The sequence below is a fragment of the Euleptes europaea genome, chromosome 9, assembly GCF_029931775.1.
Source record: "Euleptes europaea isolate rEulEur1 chromosome 9, rEulEur1.hap1, whole genome shotgun sequence".
NCBI classification, from domain to species: domain Eukaryota; kingdom Metazoa; phylum Chordata; class Lepidosauria; order Squamata; family Sphaerodactylidae; genus Euleptes; species Euleptes europaea.
Genome location: NC_079320.1, coordinates 91561149 through 91576793, shown reverse-complemented (window position 1 = coordinate 91576793; position 15645 = coordinate 91561149). Strand labels below are relative to the sequence as shown.

The 15645-nt window shown below is 45.7% G+C and overlaps 1 protein-coding gene across 1 annotated transcript in view; it reads left to right on the top strand.

Annotated features, from left to right (window-relative positions):
* Positions 1 to 15127, top strand: part of FOXM1 (forkhead box M1) — a 40499-nt gene extending 25372 nt beyond the window's left edge. Inside the window, exons 6-7 of the mRNA XM_056855898.1 lie at positions 657 to 826; positions 14096 to 15127. Of these exons, the coding sequence (XP_056711876.1) occupies positions 657 to 826; positions 14096 to 15127 (1202 nt within the window). The remainder of the gene's footprint in view (positions 1 to 656; positions 827 to 14095) is intronic.
* The last annotated feature ends 518 nt before the right edge of the window (positions 15128 to 15645 follow it).

The window sequence follows — 15645 nt, the reverse complement described above, 5'->3', positions numbered from 1 at the left end:
ATGCGTTGGGCCCAACTACCATCAGAGACAGACTCATAGTTGTCATGGCAGCCACGAAGTCCTGAGCCTGACCTGACAAGGCAGCCTCAGCTTGAAGTGGAAATTCCCAAGGACAGTCTTCCTTGGGGTCCTCTAAACCAAGTCCAACACCACCTCTACGTGCAGGGGAATTCTTAGGAAGAGCGGGAGACAGAAACCTTCGGCCTTGCACAAATAATTATAGCTGCAATATAGGAAAGCAGTCCTTCGTCTCGAGACCCCTCTCTACGCCTGGCCTAAGTCAGAAAGCAAAACAGTCTGTTCAGACTGAGTTTGTCTCCAGTAATTCTGCCTGTTACCTTCTGAATTTCTCCTAGAGTGTCCTAGCAAAGGCGCTACCAGCATGTAGCTCTGCCCCCAACCCCCAGCCTCCTGGCATTTCCAATTATCTCTTGCCATCTTTGTCCACCTGGTTTAAAGTGGCAGCTGTAACCTTGTAAGCTTATTAAAAGAGTTTAATTTTACATCCCTGCTTTCCAAACATGTTTCTAAATATCTACAGGCGCTTTATTTTCTGAACATTTGAGTCGTTCTAAGTACTGGCTTTGCCGTGATGGCCTGCACTGTTGAGGGAGGGGCAACTTTGAGCGCTGCCGATCTCTCTTCTTCCTTCTCAGGCCGCAAAATGAAGCTGTTGCTGCCCCGTGTCAATTCCTACCTGGTCCCAATCCAGTTTCCTCTGAGTCAGTCTCTCGTCCTTCAGCCTTCAGCCAAGATCTCTCTGCCCGTGTCCCGGAGTGTGTCGGAACCTGCGCAGAGCAGCAAGGGCATGCGCATTGCTCCAAAGGTCAGGTCGCGCGAATAGACCCTCTATAACCCCGTACCAGATTACTGTTCTTTCCCATAAGACTTCCAAGGATTCTTTTTATCCCTAAATGTATTCACTTACTGTTACTAAACCTCTGTGTGTCTTAGAATATCCTCAGCTTGCCTGTCCAGGTCTATTTTTTACTTTTCTAGAGCATGGACAGTTAAGAATTTCATTTCATTTACATCTACTTTGCCATTTACACGCACTGTTTCACACTCCATCCTTATTGGATAGTACAGTAAACGGCATTTAGAAGAGTCTAGTTGAGATTTTTTTATTATTATTTTATTAAATTTATACTCTGGCCTCCCATGGGGGGAAAAAACCCCAGGTTCAGGGCAACTTCCAACACAATACTATCATAATGATAACTTACAAAATTTCAAATTTAATGGTATTCTACATTAATAATGATAAAATCACTTCTAGTTAAGTATAAAAGCATTATTTTGTTCCTTCCATCTCTATCGACAATGTGGCACCCCAATGCTGTGGTCAGATGTAAATTTTGGGGGAGAGGATGAAAATGGAAGGCTCAAAAAACAACTTGTCGGGGACCATGGAGAGTCCAGCAAAGAAGGGGGAGGGGAGGGAAAAATAAGGGAGGGGAGGAGGGAGGCCGGCTTGTGTACAGACCCTCACCGCGCTCAACCATCGACCTTTCTGTCTTTCTGCCCTCATGAAAGCCAACAAAGTAACTAACAAATTAAAAAACGCATAATAAAATCACATTTTAAAACCATTAAAGCAATTCAAAACCGAACTGAAATATGTATGGAGGCATAAAAACAATTAAATCATTTGGTGAGGAAGGAGGAATCACTGAGGGAATGCCAGATGAACACCAAACACCAAAAAAGCCTTCACCTGTTGGCAGAAAATGGCAAAAAGTGATGGATCTCCCTGGGGAGAGAGTTCCAGCATTCTGGTGCCATGACCAAGAAGGCCCTGTCCTAAATTGCCACCTGCCTAATCTCAGAAGGTACCCAAAGTAGTGCCTCAGAATAGGATCATAGTGGCCTGGCGGGTTCATAAGGGAGGAGGTTGGCCTGCAAGTATGTTGGTCCCAAACCATAGAGGCCATTGAAGGTCAAGACCAGCGCCTTGAATTGTGCTCAGATGCAGATGGGGAGCCAGTGTAGATGGGTCAAGTGTGGAGTGATGGGGGTCCCTGCAGCCCACTCCAGTCAACATCCTAGCTGCAGCATTCTGCACCAACCGAAGTTTCCACTTATAGCAGTGGGCTGGACGCGGTCGCAGCTTGGCTTTGCTGCTCAGGCAGGGCCTGGCCGGGTGGAGGCCTTTGGTGCCCCTGCCCTGTAAGGGCCGAGTGGGGGGGGGGGCTTTGCTGCGAAGTCTGGTAAGGAACGGTGGGGGGGGGGGGTTTGTTCTTGTTGATGATCCGTGGAGTGGATTGTTTCCTGGCTCATTTGGCCTGATGAGGGAGAGAAAGAGGACGTGGTGTAATTTTTATGGTAACCTTAAAGATAAGGAACACCCAGTTGATGGAGGATGCTGGGGGGTGGTATGTAAAGAAACAAGTAATCCATGACAATGGAAAGTGCCATCAAGTCGCAACTGACTTAGGGAAATGCTGTAGGGTTTTCAAGGCAAGAAACGTTCAGCAGCAGTTTCCCATCGCCGGCCCCTGCACAGCAAGGCTGGAGTACATTTTCGGTCTTCAGTGCAGCCCCCTATGGGACTGTGCCACTGTGCAGGCCTGTCACCAGCCTGATTTTCTTCATAGTTAAAAACCTTTACAAAAACCTTTAAAAACCCTCCCTTACCCAGTGCGACACTTTCCCGCTCAAGCGTCACATGTCTAGGGGAGGAGTGTCCCTGCCTCAGTTCCTTCTTTGCCACTGCCATGTCTGGTTGTGATCTTCTAGCGCGTGCTAAACAAGTTGGATAAAGTTGGAGATCGATTTGGATTGGACTGAGGCAAGTTGCTTGGCCTAGTCCAAGGATTCTGTTCAAGTATTCGAGCCTCTGTTTGTCCCTCATGCAGGGAAAACGCTTTTGACTGTGCCCTTAATCGAAGAAATGGCCTCCAAAGTGCTGTTCAAGAAGTGCAAAAAGTGCTCAACTAAAATGACTCGCACTGACAAGCACCAACTCTGCCTCATGTGTTTGGCAGAGACACTTAATGTACAGGCCTGTAAGGTATTTTGAAGTTTACTCTAAAGGCCAGGGCTGGCAGGGCGGCCCAACTGAAAGCAGCTTTATGGTGATGACGGCCCCTACTCAGGCAGAGCCCTCGCAGGCGCCCACTGTAGCCATCTTCAGCGCAGTCGGTTCCGTCAGTTCCGATGGATAAGATGGTGTCAAGGAGGTCCGGCCTGCCCTCCAGCAAAACCGGTACCTCCTTGGGTCAAAAGTTGCCAAACTCCCCACTGGGCTTCAGGACTCTCCCTAAAGCACAATGCGGCTAGACTCTGCTACCTTGTCAAGGAGACTCTGTCTGCTCTCCAGCAGGCCGATTCCTCTGTAGTTCAAAGTCACCAAATGTTTCCCTAAGGAAACCCAAATTCCTTACTGTGCCCCAGGATTCCCCCTTTGAGCGTAGTACAGGTATATCGCCACCAGCTCTCAATTCCAAAAGGCTGGCTTTCCCAGGGATGAGCTGAGAGCTACTCTTCCCCAGCCAGTTTCCCAAAAGTCAAAACAAGCAAAAACCGTCCCTGCAGAGTAGAGCTTCTGCCAGGGGAGGCTTATTGCCACAAAACCCTAGGGTAGGTGGTTTCTCACACACACACACACTCAGGCACTTGGATTTAGCCCTGAGACCCAAAAAAAGGTTTCTCAGACTTCAAAATAAAGTCTATAAGTTTATTTAATAAAATGTGCTCGTTACAGAAAGGAAATTGTTTGTGAGGCAGATAGCATAAAAACAAGAAATCTTACCAATCTCTAACTTCACAGTAGTTCTTTAAGTTTCAGGCAAAATAGGCAAAGTTTCCAAGAGAGTAACAAATGCAAGGTTTTAGTTGATTTATAGTTACCAAGACCCAGTTCTGGTCCTAACACGCAGAGTGTCAGCCCTTCATGGTTGCCAGATGATGATCGCTTGGAGACATGACCAGCATGTCTCCCTCCCAAGCTTCATGATTTTGATTAGAACAGAGTTCATATTTATCTCTCCCATCTCATTGGGTGATGGCCATTCCGCCCAATGAGATGTTGGGGACGCAATAAACTTGTAAGATATTTGGCATGACACCTCTAGGCCTTTTGAAGTTACAGATGTATTTGCATCTCTGCAGCAATACAAAACATCTGGGCTCCTTCAAGCTTTTGAGATGTCAGGCTTCTAACAGGATTGTCACCAAAAGAACAGATAGCTGATTTACAATAGGAAGGCTTTGAAATGGAGCTGCTTTGAAGTGGAGGTGATGGTGCTCCGGTCTCCACACCTTTCCCCCCCCAAAGTGAGGTGGCTTCCCATGGGAAATGGGAATGGTTTCTCACGGGAATTGTTTGTGAGAGAGCTGGTCATCAGCTCCCAGAGTCTGATATCAAGACATTGAAGACATAGAAGGCCGCAGCCTGAACCAAAGTTTGGTGATCAGAAGAAGAGCAAGGTTGCTTTTCTTTACAGATGGTTAGTGAAGCGGCATTGGTAAGATCAGCGACTTCCCTCAGGGTGTTTCCGAGCTCGGTAACAGCGTTGTACTCGACACCCCAAGCGATCCAGCCACCAAAGTTAGCCCCCAAACGTAAAGAAAAGCACGGAGAGGATTCGGAACCAGTTCATAAGAAGCATCGTGATAAGAGCAAGCATAGGGAGAAACCTGACAAGAAAAAGACCACTGAATCCGAGGTGATCCTGGTCCCCCCGAGGACGCCCTCCTTACACTCCAGCTTCCCCTCTCCCTTCTTCTCTGAGGTGGTCCCTGATATTATATTCAGTGATGAGGCGGAACCAGCATTGGTTACATTGGAAATAATGGTGGAACCAATTAACCAAGTGCAGTCCTTCAACTCTGTTCATATCCAGGATTAGAAAGATTTTTGCCAGTTCCAATAGATGGAAGGGTCGGCGGGGCAGTTCCAGTCTGCATCTGTACCGACTACATCAGGGTTACAAGCCCCATTCAACTCAACTACCTTATGAGGAGTCAACCAGACAATAAAAGACCACCATATACCTATGGTTCCAAGAGCTGTTTGGGGACCTCGCCTGATGAAAGGGTTGAGGATCCTAGCCCCATGTCCCCTAGTGAGGTAATTCAGCTCTATACTGAATAAATGCTCCGCATGGCAGAAGCATTAGAGATAAATATATACACATCCCACAAGAAGCTGAGGGACAAGATCTTAAGCAGGCTCCATTCTGAGACACGTTCAGTGGTGACCTTTCCAGTTCCTGAGGGCCTCACAGAGCTGAAGGAGATGATTTGTAAGAAACCAGCTTAGAATCATAAAGTTGGAAGGGACCACCAGGGTCATCTAGTCCAACCCCCTGCAAAATGCAGGAAATTCACACCCCCGGTGACCCCTACTTCATGCCCAGAAGAAGGCCAAGATGCACTCCCTCTCATAATCTGCCTACGGTCATAGTATCAGCTTTGCTGACAGATGGCCATCTAGCCTCTGCTTAAAAACCTCCAGGGAAGGAAAGCTTACCACCTCCTAAGGAAGCCTGTTCCACTGAGGAACTGTTCTAACTGTTAAAAAATTCTTCCTAATGTCTAGTCAGAAACTCTTTTGATCTAATTTCAACTCGTTGGTTCTGGTCCAACCTTCTGAGGCAACAGAAAACAACTCGGCACCATCTTCTATATGACAGCCCTTCAAGTACTTGAAGATGGTTATCATATCCCCTCTCTGTCTTCTCCTCTTCAGGCTAAACATGCCCAGCTCCTTCAACCTTTCCTCATAGGACTTGGTCTCCAGACCCCTCATCATCTTTGCTGCCCTTCTCTGGATACGTCCCAGCTTGTCTACATCCTTCTTAAATTGCAGTGCCCCAAACTGAACACAATACTCTAGTTGAGGTTTAACCAGAGCAGAGTCAAGCTATGCCATCACTTTGCATGATCTGGACACTATACTTCTGTTGATACAGCCCAAGATTGAATTTGCCTTTTTAGCTACCGCATCACACTGCTGACTCATGTTCAGTGTTTGGTCTACTAAGACCCAAGAACCTTATTGCACACACTACTGCTCAGACACGTCTCCCCCATCCTATAATTATGCATTTGATTTTTCCTACCTAAATGTAGAACTGTACATTTATCTGTGTTGAAATGCATTTTATTAGTTTTAGCCCAATTCTCCCTCCTGTCACGATCATCCTGTATCCTGGCTCTGTCTTCTACTGTATTTGCTACCCCTTCCAATTTAGTATCATCTGTAAATTTAATAGGTATCCCCTCTATTCCTTTGTCCAAGATTGTAAATTCCAAGATTACATGGTCACTACTACCCAGGGTGCCTACTACTTTAACCTCATCAACCAGTTCTTCCCTGTTGGTGAGAATCAAGTCTAAGATAGCAGATCCCCTTGTTTCCCTGTGCACTTTCTAGAATAGGAAGTTGTCAGCAAGACAAGTCAGGAATTTATTGGATCTTGCATTTTTAGCAGAGCTGGACTTCCAACAGATATCCGGGAAATTAAAATCTTCTATGACCACTATGTCACATCGCTTTGAGAACGTAATCTGGTAGGAGTGTCTCATCCAAGTCCTCTGCCTAGTTTGGTGGTCAATAGCAGACTCCCACCATATCACTATTATTTCTTTCTCCTTTTATTTTAACCCATAGACTCTCGACTGAACTTCCATGCTCAGATTCATGTATTTCTAAACAAGTTGTACCCTCAGTCTTAATATTCCAATCATGAGTGATATCCCACCAAGTTTCAGTAATGCCTATTAGGTCAAAATCCCTTTCCTGTATTAGGGCTTCGAGTTCTTCCTGCTTGTTATCCCATTTTCTTCACAGTGTACAGACATCAGAATCCATGGTGTATGTGCCCTGAGGTTTTAGTCTCTGAACTTACTCTCAAGTTTATGTTTCCTCGCATACATGGCACTCCCCACAAATCTTTATTGTCCTCATCTCCAGTTATTGTCATCATGCTAGACTTTAAATTCTTGTCTCGCTCCACCATAGGATTTAGTTAAAAGCCCTCCTTATCAGGTTGGCAAGGCTCTCACCAAAAACATTTTTTCCTACCCTCATGAGGTGCAAACCAACTCCATAACTTTCTGGTGCCATTCATGCAATGTGGGTACTTCTTCTATTCTCCATTTTTTCGCCCATATGATTCTTGCCGCTGTTGTTAAATATCTCAAGATATCTCCCAACTGTTTTTCTAAAGTCCCATCTAAGATACCCAGTAAATATATTTCCAGCATGAGTGGAATTTTTACTCCAATAACTTTAGAAATTTCCTGATGAATACCTTTCCAAAAGATTTTCACTTTGTTACAACTCCACCATTGGAAAAATGTTCCCACCTCATTTTGACATTTCCAGCATTATTCTATTCCCCTTTCATTTTTCTTCATCTTTGATATTGTAAAAGGCATCAAGTACCATCTTTAATGCATCTTATAGTAATTTTCTTTTATATAATAGCTGGATGAAAAGTTGAGACCCTTTTTCCATGTATATTGCCAATCTTCTAATTGAATATTATGTCCCAAATTTCTTGCCCATGACACCATAAATTCTTTGACAATCTCATTTTCTGTCTAATTTAAAACATTCCTCATACATCCTTCCAATTAAATGGTCATCATTTTTTAACAATTGATTTATTATAGTTTACCGTATTTTCCGGCGTACAAGACGACTGGGCGTATAAGACGACCCCCCCCCCCATTTTTACAGTTAAAATATAGAGTTTGGGATTGTCCCGAGTCCGCGGCCTGGGGCCGGCCCTCGGGACTGCGCCCCAACCCCGCGGCCACCCCCGGTCCTCCTGGGGCGGCTCAACCCCCGGGGAAACAACACCACTTACCGGGGCGGGAGAAAGAGGGGGCGGGGGCGGCCGGACGAGCTGGCAGCGCGCCAGGAGGCAGGGCTGGCGGGAGGAACAGGAGGAGGCCGGGGGCGGACCTCCCGGCATGGAAGAGTGTGTGCCGACCCGGCCCAGCCAGAGCAAATCCTGGAGGCGAGGCGGGGAGGGGGCCTCCCCGGGCAGCGGGAGCCCCGCAGCCAGAGACGCCGGCTGTAGCCAAGGCTCAGCCCCGGGCTCCGGCGGGAGGGTGGGAGCCCGAAGTGGCGGGACGTGGCTCTCGGAGGAGTCGGCGAGGGGAGAAGGTAGCGGGGAAGAAGGGGGACGGGGGCGAGAGTAAGGGCCCTCGAGAAGGGCGAGGCTAAAGGCAAGGGGAAGACTGAGCCGATGGCCCGCGGAGGGTGGGGCTAAAGGAGGGTTTGGAGGGGAGGGAAGCCCATAAAAACAGAAGCTTAAGCGGAGGCCGGGGAGGAAAGGGGGCATGTTGGGTGTGCTAGGCAGCAGCCAAAACACCCTGTGCCGGGAGAAGAGAGTGGCCACCCCGGCCAGCCGGCCAGCCAGCCACCTGCCTGCCTTGCGCTGCCGCTGGAGCGCAGCCGAGCACTTCCCTCCGTGCACCCCGGCGCACCTGGCTCCGACTCCGAGCCGGGCAGTGAGCACCCTCGCCGGGCTCGCCTCCCCTCCCTCCTCCGGCGGACATGGACAGAGCGGAGGCGGCTCCCCAGGCAGATTCTCCAGTCTGGCTCGGAATTCAGCATCCGGCGTATAAGACAACACCCGGCGTATAAGACGACCCCCGACTTTTGAGAAGATTTTCCTGGGTTAAAAAGTAGTCTTATACGCCAGAAAATACAGTACTTTAATTCAAATCCGTATTCTTTTTTTAATCTTTAATATATCTGTCTCTTAATTGGGCAAAAAGCCACCATTCATTTAGTTTATCCTCTTTTTCCAACATTTCCAAGGTTTTTAATTTGTATACTACTCTTTCCTTCTGTATCCCACTTATAATTTAAAATCAATAAAAAATATTTATATAAAAAAAATAGTTTCTGATAGTAAATCCTTACATGTAAGCCAGTGTTTTTCCGTACCTATCCTACTCTTAAATAGAGCCTCGTGTGGTAAAAGCCATAAGGGGATCTTATCCATTAATTTCTTTCTATATCTATTCCACACCTATATCTATTCATATCTTCTCTTTTTCTCCAAACAGTTTCGTAATTATTACGGAAAAGTGTCAGATTAATATTTGTTATTCTAATTTCCAGATATTTTATTTTATTTACTATTTGAAAACCCGATCTCTGTTCCAGTTGTTTTTGGTCCTTTAGGGAGATATTCTTCACCACAAATTTAGATTTATCTTTATTTACTCTTAAACCAGATATTTCACTTAATTCCTCTAGTTTTTTATTTAAAATATCTATACTTTCTTCTGGATCTTCTAATATTATCATTAAATCATCTGCATACGCTTTAATTTTATATTCCTCATTTTTTATCCTCAGACCTATTATCATCTTCTCTAATATCCTCTATTAGTACTTCTAATACCATAGTAAATAATAGGGGGGACAAGGGGCACCCTTGTCTTGTTCCTCTATTAACATTATAACTAGGTGTTATTACATCATTTACAATTAAACTAGCCCTCTGGTCCTTATAAATTTGTTTTATCCAGTTAATAAAATTTTCTCCAGTATCCAATTCCTCTAATATGCCTAGCATAATGTCCCAGTCTAAAGTATCGAATGCCTTTTCAATATCCATAAAAAGTAACGCCAGTTTATCAGGGTGATTTTGATAATACTGTGTTACATTTATTAACACTCTCATGCTGTCTTTTATTTGCCTGCCTGAGAGAAAACCTGCTTGGTCTTCATGAATAACATTTTTTAATCTTGATTCAAAAGTGAGATAGGTCTAAATTCATTTACTTTGGGAATTTCTTTTTCTGTTTTTGGAATTAATACAATATTTGCTTCTTTCCAAGAACTTGGTATGCCTTTGTCTTTGATTCCATTCATAATCCGGCATAAAGGTAGGGATAGCTCCTCAAATAAGCATTTATAATATTTGGCTGTAATGCCATCCGGACCAGGAGTCTTCCCTAGCTTCAACACCATCACTGCTGTTCTCAGTTTTTCAGGTGTGATTTCTCTATTTAAAATTTATTTAAATTTTTCTTTATTAAGATTCTTTACTGTCTTATTTTTCAAATATTGCCTTCTTTCTAAATCACTTCTATTTTCTTATACAATCTAGAGTAATATTCCTGTACTTTTCTCTGGATCTTAAACTTATCTTCCACTATTTCTACTCCATCTTCTACTTTGTCTGTCCATTTCCACTGATGTTGTCCCTTATTTTCCAAGCAAGCCATTTCCCCGGTTTATTTGCTAATTCAAAATGGTTTTGTTCGGCTACTCTTATTTATTTATAAACTTCCTCCGTCAAAATCAGATCAGCTTCTTGTTTTAGCAAATTTAATTTATTCCATACCATCTCATTCCTAGGATTCTTTGTTAATTCTGCTTCCTCTTTTTTAATCTCTTTTTGAATTTCCTGCAATTTCTGGTCTTTAACTCTCCTAATTTTGAATGCTATATGTAGTTAAAATAGCCCTTATAAAAGCTTTACTAATATCCCATACTACTCTGTCTTCCACCCCTTTATCAAAGTTCATCTGACAAAATTCTTTTAATTTCACTTTACAGTTCTCTACATCTTCATCTTGTAACAAAGCACTATTCAATGACCATCTCAATTTCCCATCACTTTTCCATTTCCTTAATTCACACCATAACGGTCTATGATCTGAAATAATCCCTGAAAGTATTTGTTTTAACCATCATAAGTTTTACCTGTTTTGTAACCCAAATAGTCTATTCTAGACCAAGATTTATGTCTAGCAGGAAAAAAAGTAATTTCTTTAATATTTCCATTTAGATTTCTCCAAATATCCACCATACCTAAGTTTTCTGTCAATTAAAAAAATGCTTGGTAATTTACCCTGTTTTCCCCCCTTTATTCCCACCACTTTTTATCTATCCTTGGGTCTACCACCCCATTCATATCTCCCATCATTATTACCTTTGTATATTCTATCACGTCTATAGTATTTTTTAAATCCTGGAAAAAAAATTCTTTCCCCCCATTTGGTGCATATATACCAACCAAAAGAGTCTTACACTCATTCAGAAACATTTCTATTAATAAGAATCTTCCCATTCTATCTGACATCAATAACTTGGGTCTCAACTCTTCCTTAACATAGATAACAATTCCATTTCCCCCCCCCCCCCGATTCACATGTGGCAACACATTCCCTCCCTAGTTGTTTGTTTACTAGAAGTTTCTTTGCTTCTTTTATGATATGGGTTTCCTGTAAACATGTAATATGACATCCTTTTTTCTTAACATACTGAAAAATCTTCCTTCTCTTACAAGGTTCATTCATTCTATTCACATTCCAGGATAACAATTTAATATTCTTACGATACATTGCTGCTTAAAAAACATTGCTTTTATTTAAATTTTTACCTTGAATTTATTTCAACTTTCTTAAACTTAACTAAAAAGTTCTTTGCTATTTGCATGTGTGTTACTTTCACCTTGTTTCCTTTAAACATAAATGAAATACTCTCTATAAACTCCGATGGGTTTATGTTTCCTCACATACATGCCACTCCCCGCAAATTTTTATTGTTCTCATCTCCAGTTATTGGCATCATACTAGGCTTTAAGCTTTTGTCTGGCTCCCCCATAGGATTTAGTTTAAAGCCCTCATCAGGTTTGAAAGACTCTCACCAAACACATTTTTTCCTACTATCTCCCGATAGAAGAGCTTCATCTCGAATATTATGCATTTGAGAGAAACACTTTTTAAAACTCAAGGTGGAGGTTTTGATCAGTTCAGACATCCAAAGAAAAATGCATTTCTCCACAGCTTCAAAATTTCCAGGAATTGTATATCTCCACTTGAGTTGCCATGCCCTAGGCAGGCAGATGCCTGGAATCAACAAGAAAAAATGGCAAGAATTGTCTGTTGTGGATTCAGAGATATATTCAGAGCATTCAAAGATACGCTTTGGAGGAATCCCTGAATCCATGGCAACTGTTTATTTCCACTGGGGAAGGGCAATAATAAGTGCCAGAAGGTCAGAGAAAACAGGAAAGGGCTTACCTGCCAATTGGGAAGGATGTATGATTGTTGTAAGACATGATCTGTGGAAGGGATCATGCAATGCTTGACATCTAACCTGATTGGGGAAGAGTTTTGGGGTATCTCCCCACCAGGGCAAGAGCCCTAAATCTCAACTGGGGAATGTTCCCCCCGAAACAGGTAGGAAGGTGGACTCTTCCTTTGTCCAAATGCTTGGCTCAGATGCTGAGACCATCCGCTGGGACCCAGGCTCCTCTGCAAAGGGAACAGTGTAGGGCCGTGTTGGCGAACCTACGGCATGCGTGCCGACTCCAGCACGCATAGCCCTCTCTGCCGGCACGCGCTGGTGGGCTCCAAAAGGCCTCCCGGGTCATCTGTGCCCCTCCCTCTCTCAGCTGAGCTGCAGCCACGGCTCAGCTGTTCCTCCTAGCCACAGGCCTTTCCAGCTCTGCCCCGCCCATCTCCACCTCGGCACCGCTCCATTGTAAATCCGGCGGCGTGGGAGGCAACTCCGTGCCAGCGGCTCCGGCACCGAGGCGCGCAAAGGGAGAGGAGAAGGAAGAAGAGAAGGGGGGATGGGCAGAGCAGCTCCGACCAGCAGGGAGAGTCGCGAAAAAGTCGCCAGCCCCCTCCCCCCAGCCCCCCTCGCCGAGCGCTCCCTGACTAAGCACTACAAAGGGCAGGTTGTAACTTTTTTTCTGCAGGGGGGCGGCAGGGAAGAGCGCCAACACAGCACCTTCCCCCACACACACCGTGCGTGCATCGGCGCGTCAGCAGGGTTGAAGGCTTCCTGCCTCGCACGCACGCGGCTGGCTTCTTCCTCTCCCCCCCTCTTGCCCCGCAACAGCTGACAGGCGGCGGGGAGGCCAGCAGCAACGAGGCCGGGCCTCTTCCTCCAGGCTCCAGCAGCAGCAGCTCCTCACCGCCTTCCTCTTCCTCGTCCCCCTCAGGCGGCTCCCAAAAGTCCAGCTCCAGGCTGCCGCCGCCATCGTCCTCCTCCTCAGGCGCCTCTCCCCCTGCCGTTTTCGCCCGACCCCGCCTCCTCCTCAGGGCGCTCGCGGAGGGACAGGCGGCCCCTCAACAGCCACACATCCGCCAGAGAAAGGCCTGCCGTCTCCCGCCTTCCTCCCCCTCTCCCCCCTCTTTTCTTCCTCCCTCCCTTTCATCCTTTCTTCCCCAGTTCCTTCCTTCTCTTTCCTTTCCCAGTTCCTTCCTTCCTCTTTCTTTCTCTGTCCCTCCCCCACTTCCTTCCTTCCTTTCATCCTTTCTTCCCCAGTTCCTTCCTTCTCTTTCCTTTCCTAGTTCCTGCCTTCCTTCCTTCCTTCCTTCCTTCCTTCCTTCCTTCCTTTCTTTCTTTCTTTCTTTCTTTCTTTCTTTCTTTCTTTCTTTCCTTCTCAGTCCCTCCCCCCTTTCTTTCTTCCTTCCTTCCCCAGTTCCTTCATTCTCTTTCCTTTCCCAGTTCCTTCCTTTCTCCATCCCTCTCCCTTCCCTTCCTCTACTAGGGCTGCCAACCTCCAGGTGGTGGCTGGAGACTAAAACCTCAGTATTCAGGTTAAATTGGCGTGTTGGCCCTTTGCGATAAATAAGTGGGTTTTGGGTTGCAGTTTGGGCACTCGGTCTCTAAAAGGTTCGCCATCACTGGTGTAGGGGCTGGCGAAAGGGGGAGTTTACCAAAGGGGGAACAACTGTCTTGTACTGTAACTTATTTTCCTTAGATCTGTACTCACGACAGCTATATGCTCTAGCTTAACCGTTAGTAATACAGTTTCTTTCCTGTTTAAGAATGCAGACTATGATTCAAATCCTACCACCATCTTTCCACCACCAGGTTCAGGAAGGAGGGGCCCGTTGCTTTGTCCTCATGAAGAAATGCAAATAGCAGGAAGAGATTCCTCTTTGTCAGTGTCACACTGGCAAGTACATTTGTGGAAGCCTGGTTACACGCATGCTTACAATGAAATTAAACAGATCACACACAGTCACGATGAAAAAAGTCATTTTAATGTAATGATGTCCTTAACTTTTCACACCGCCAGACCTGATTTTGGTACCAATCCCTTGTTTGCAGCTCTGATCCGTCCTCTTCCTTTCTGCATGTCATTTGTAGGTGTTGCCAACGAGTGTGAAGCCAACCCTACTCTTACCTGAAATCTCCATAAAACAGGAGGTTTACTGTGGGGAAGGATCATCTCCATTTGCTTCCCATCAGACCACAAAGGAGGACACGTGTCAGACCAACAGGGAATTGTTCCCCACAGTCCTGGCTATAAAAAAGGAGAGTGACTTTTCCCAGTCTGATGAATGGGCGGCTCCATTCCAACCCGTGTTGCCTGTGGAAGACCTGCCGGTGCAGGGTGACGGAGAGCTGCACTTGTTCCTCCCAGTGTCTGGAAAGGCGGAGCGGCAGCTGGCAGCTCTCAGGCAGCCCTCCCAGGAGACGCGGGACACACAGAGGCCCGAGTTGCATGCGAGGAGCAGACCCAGAAGGAAACAGCACTTGGCCCTGCCTCACCAGGAAGAGCCGGTCCTACTCACGCCTTCCAGCAGTGGTTCAGATTCATTCACACTGGAACACCATTTCCCCTTGGGGCAAGAAGGCTATCCTGTGGGAGACGCATCCCGCCTTAACTGCTCTTCGGGGGGATGTGGCCCATTTAAAACTCAAATTAAAGAGCTGTTTTGCAAGCTGCCAACTTCTTCCACCCCTTGTAAAATGCCCATGACCACCCCTTCCCTGACAGTTACTGATCCCTGGAAACTGGTACCTTTAGTCAAGGAAACGAGCGCACAGGATGTTAGCCCCAGGAGAAGCCCTCCAGGAGCATTACTGTCCCTCCAGCAGAATTTAGACCTGAGACCATCTATGTTTGATTCCCCTCAGCCACTGCTTCTAAATACAGAAGCTAACGAAATGGTCTCAGGACCGCTGATAAGCTCTCCTGCATCCAGCAACCAGTCACCTCCAGAGTTTCAAGCTTCTGTCCTCTCTGAAAACTGTTCCCTCCAAGAGGGCCTGTTCCTGGACACCATGAATGAGAGTTTGAGCAAAATCCTGCTTGATGTCAGTTTCCCTGGCTTTGATGAGGACAATCTAGGGACTGATCTCAGCTGGTCACAGTTCATTACTGATCTGAAATAATCAAAAGCCTCTCAGATTCCGAGGTCAACTTAGTTAACGAAGCACAGTCTGTTGCGCCAGCTCCTTGGCTGTGAGACATATGAGGGTGGTGACCCTTTCACAGGCTACTTAGGGGGTCTACTGGATATGGCTCTGGACTGGGCAGAGGACTGAGATTAGTCTGAGTAAAAAGAGAAATCTCAGTCACTCCTTTGTGACACACGGTAGGAGAAATCCCCATTTCCTGTTCATTGCCTTTCTGTTTACATGAGCATCCAGTCTGTAAATATTTGCACTTTGTAAAAGTTTTGGGGGATTTTTGTGTAAGAAAGGAAAGTTGAGCAGGTTCAGTTTGTTGGAAGAGTAGGATTGAAAGCTCAGTTTGGCCTCAAGTAACTGTCAGCATGACTAACCATGCGCTTAGGTGTGCATTGTTTTTGATTAACCTGGCCTTGTTTACCCAGAGTATTAGAGGCACAGTTTATTAAGAAGCATATATTGACATGCAAAGCGCAGCATTAGAGAGCTACTCTAGTTCT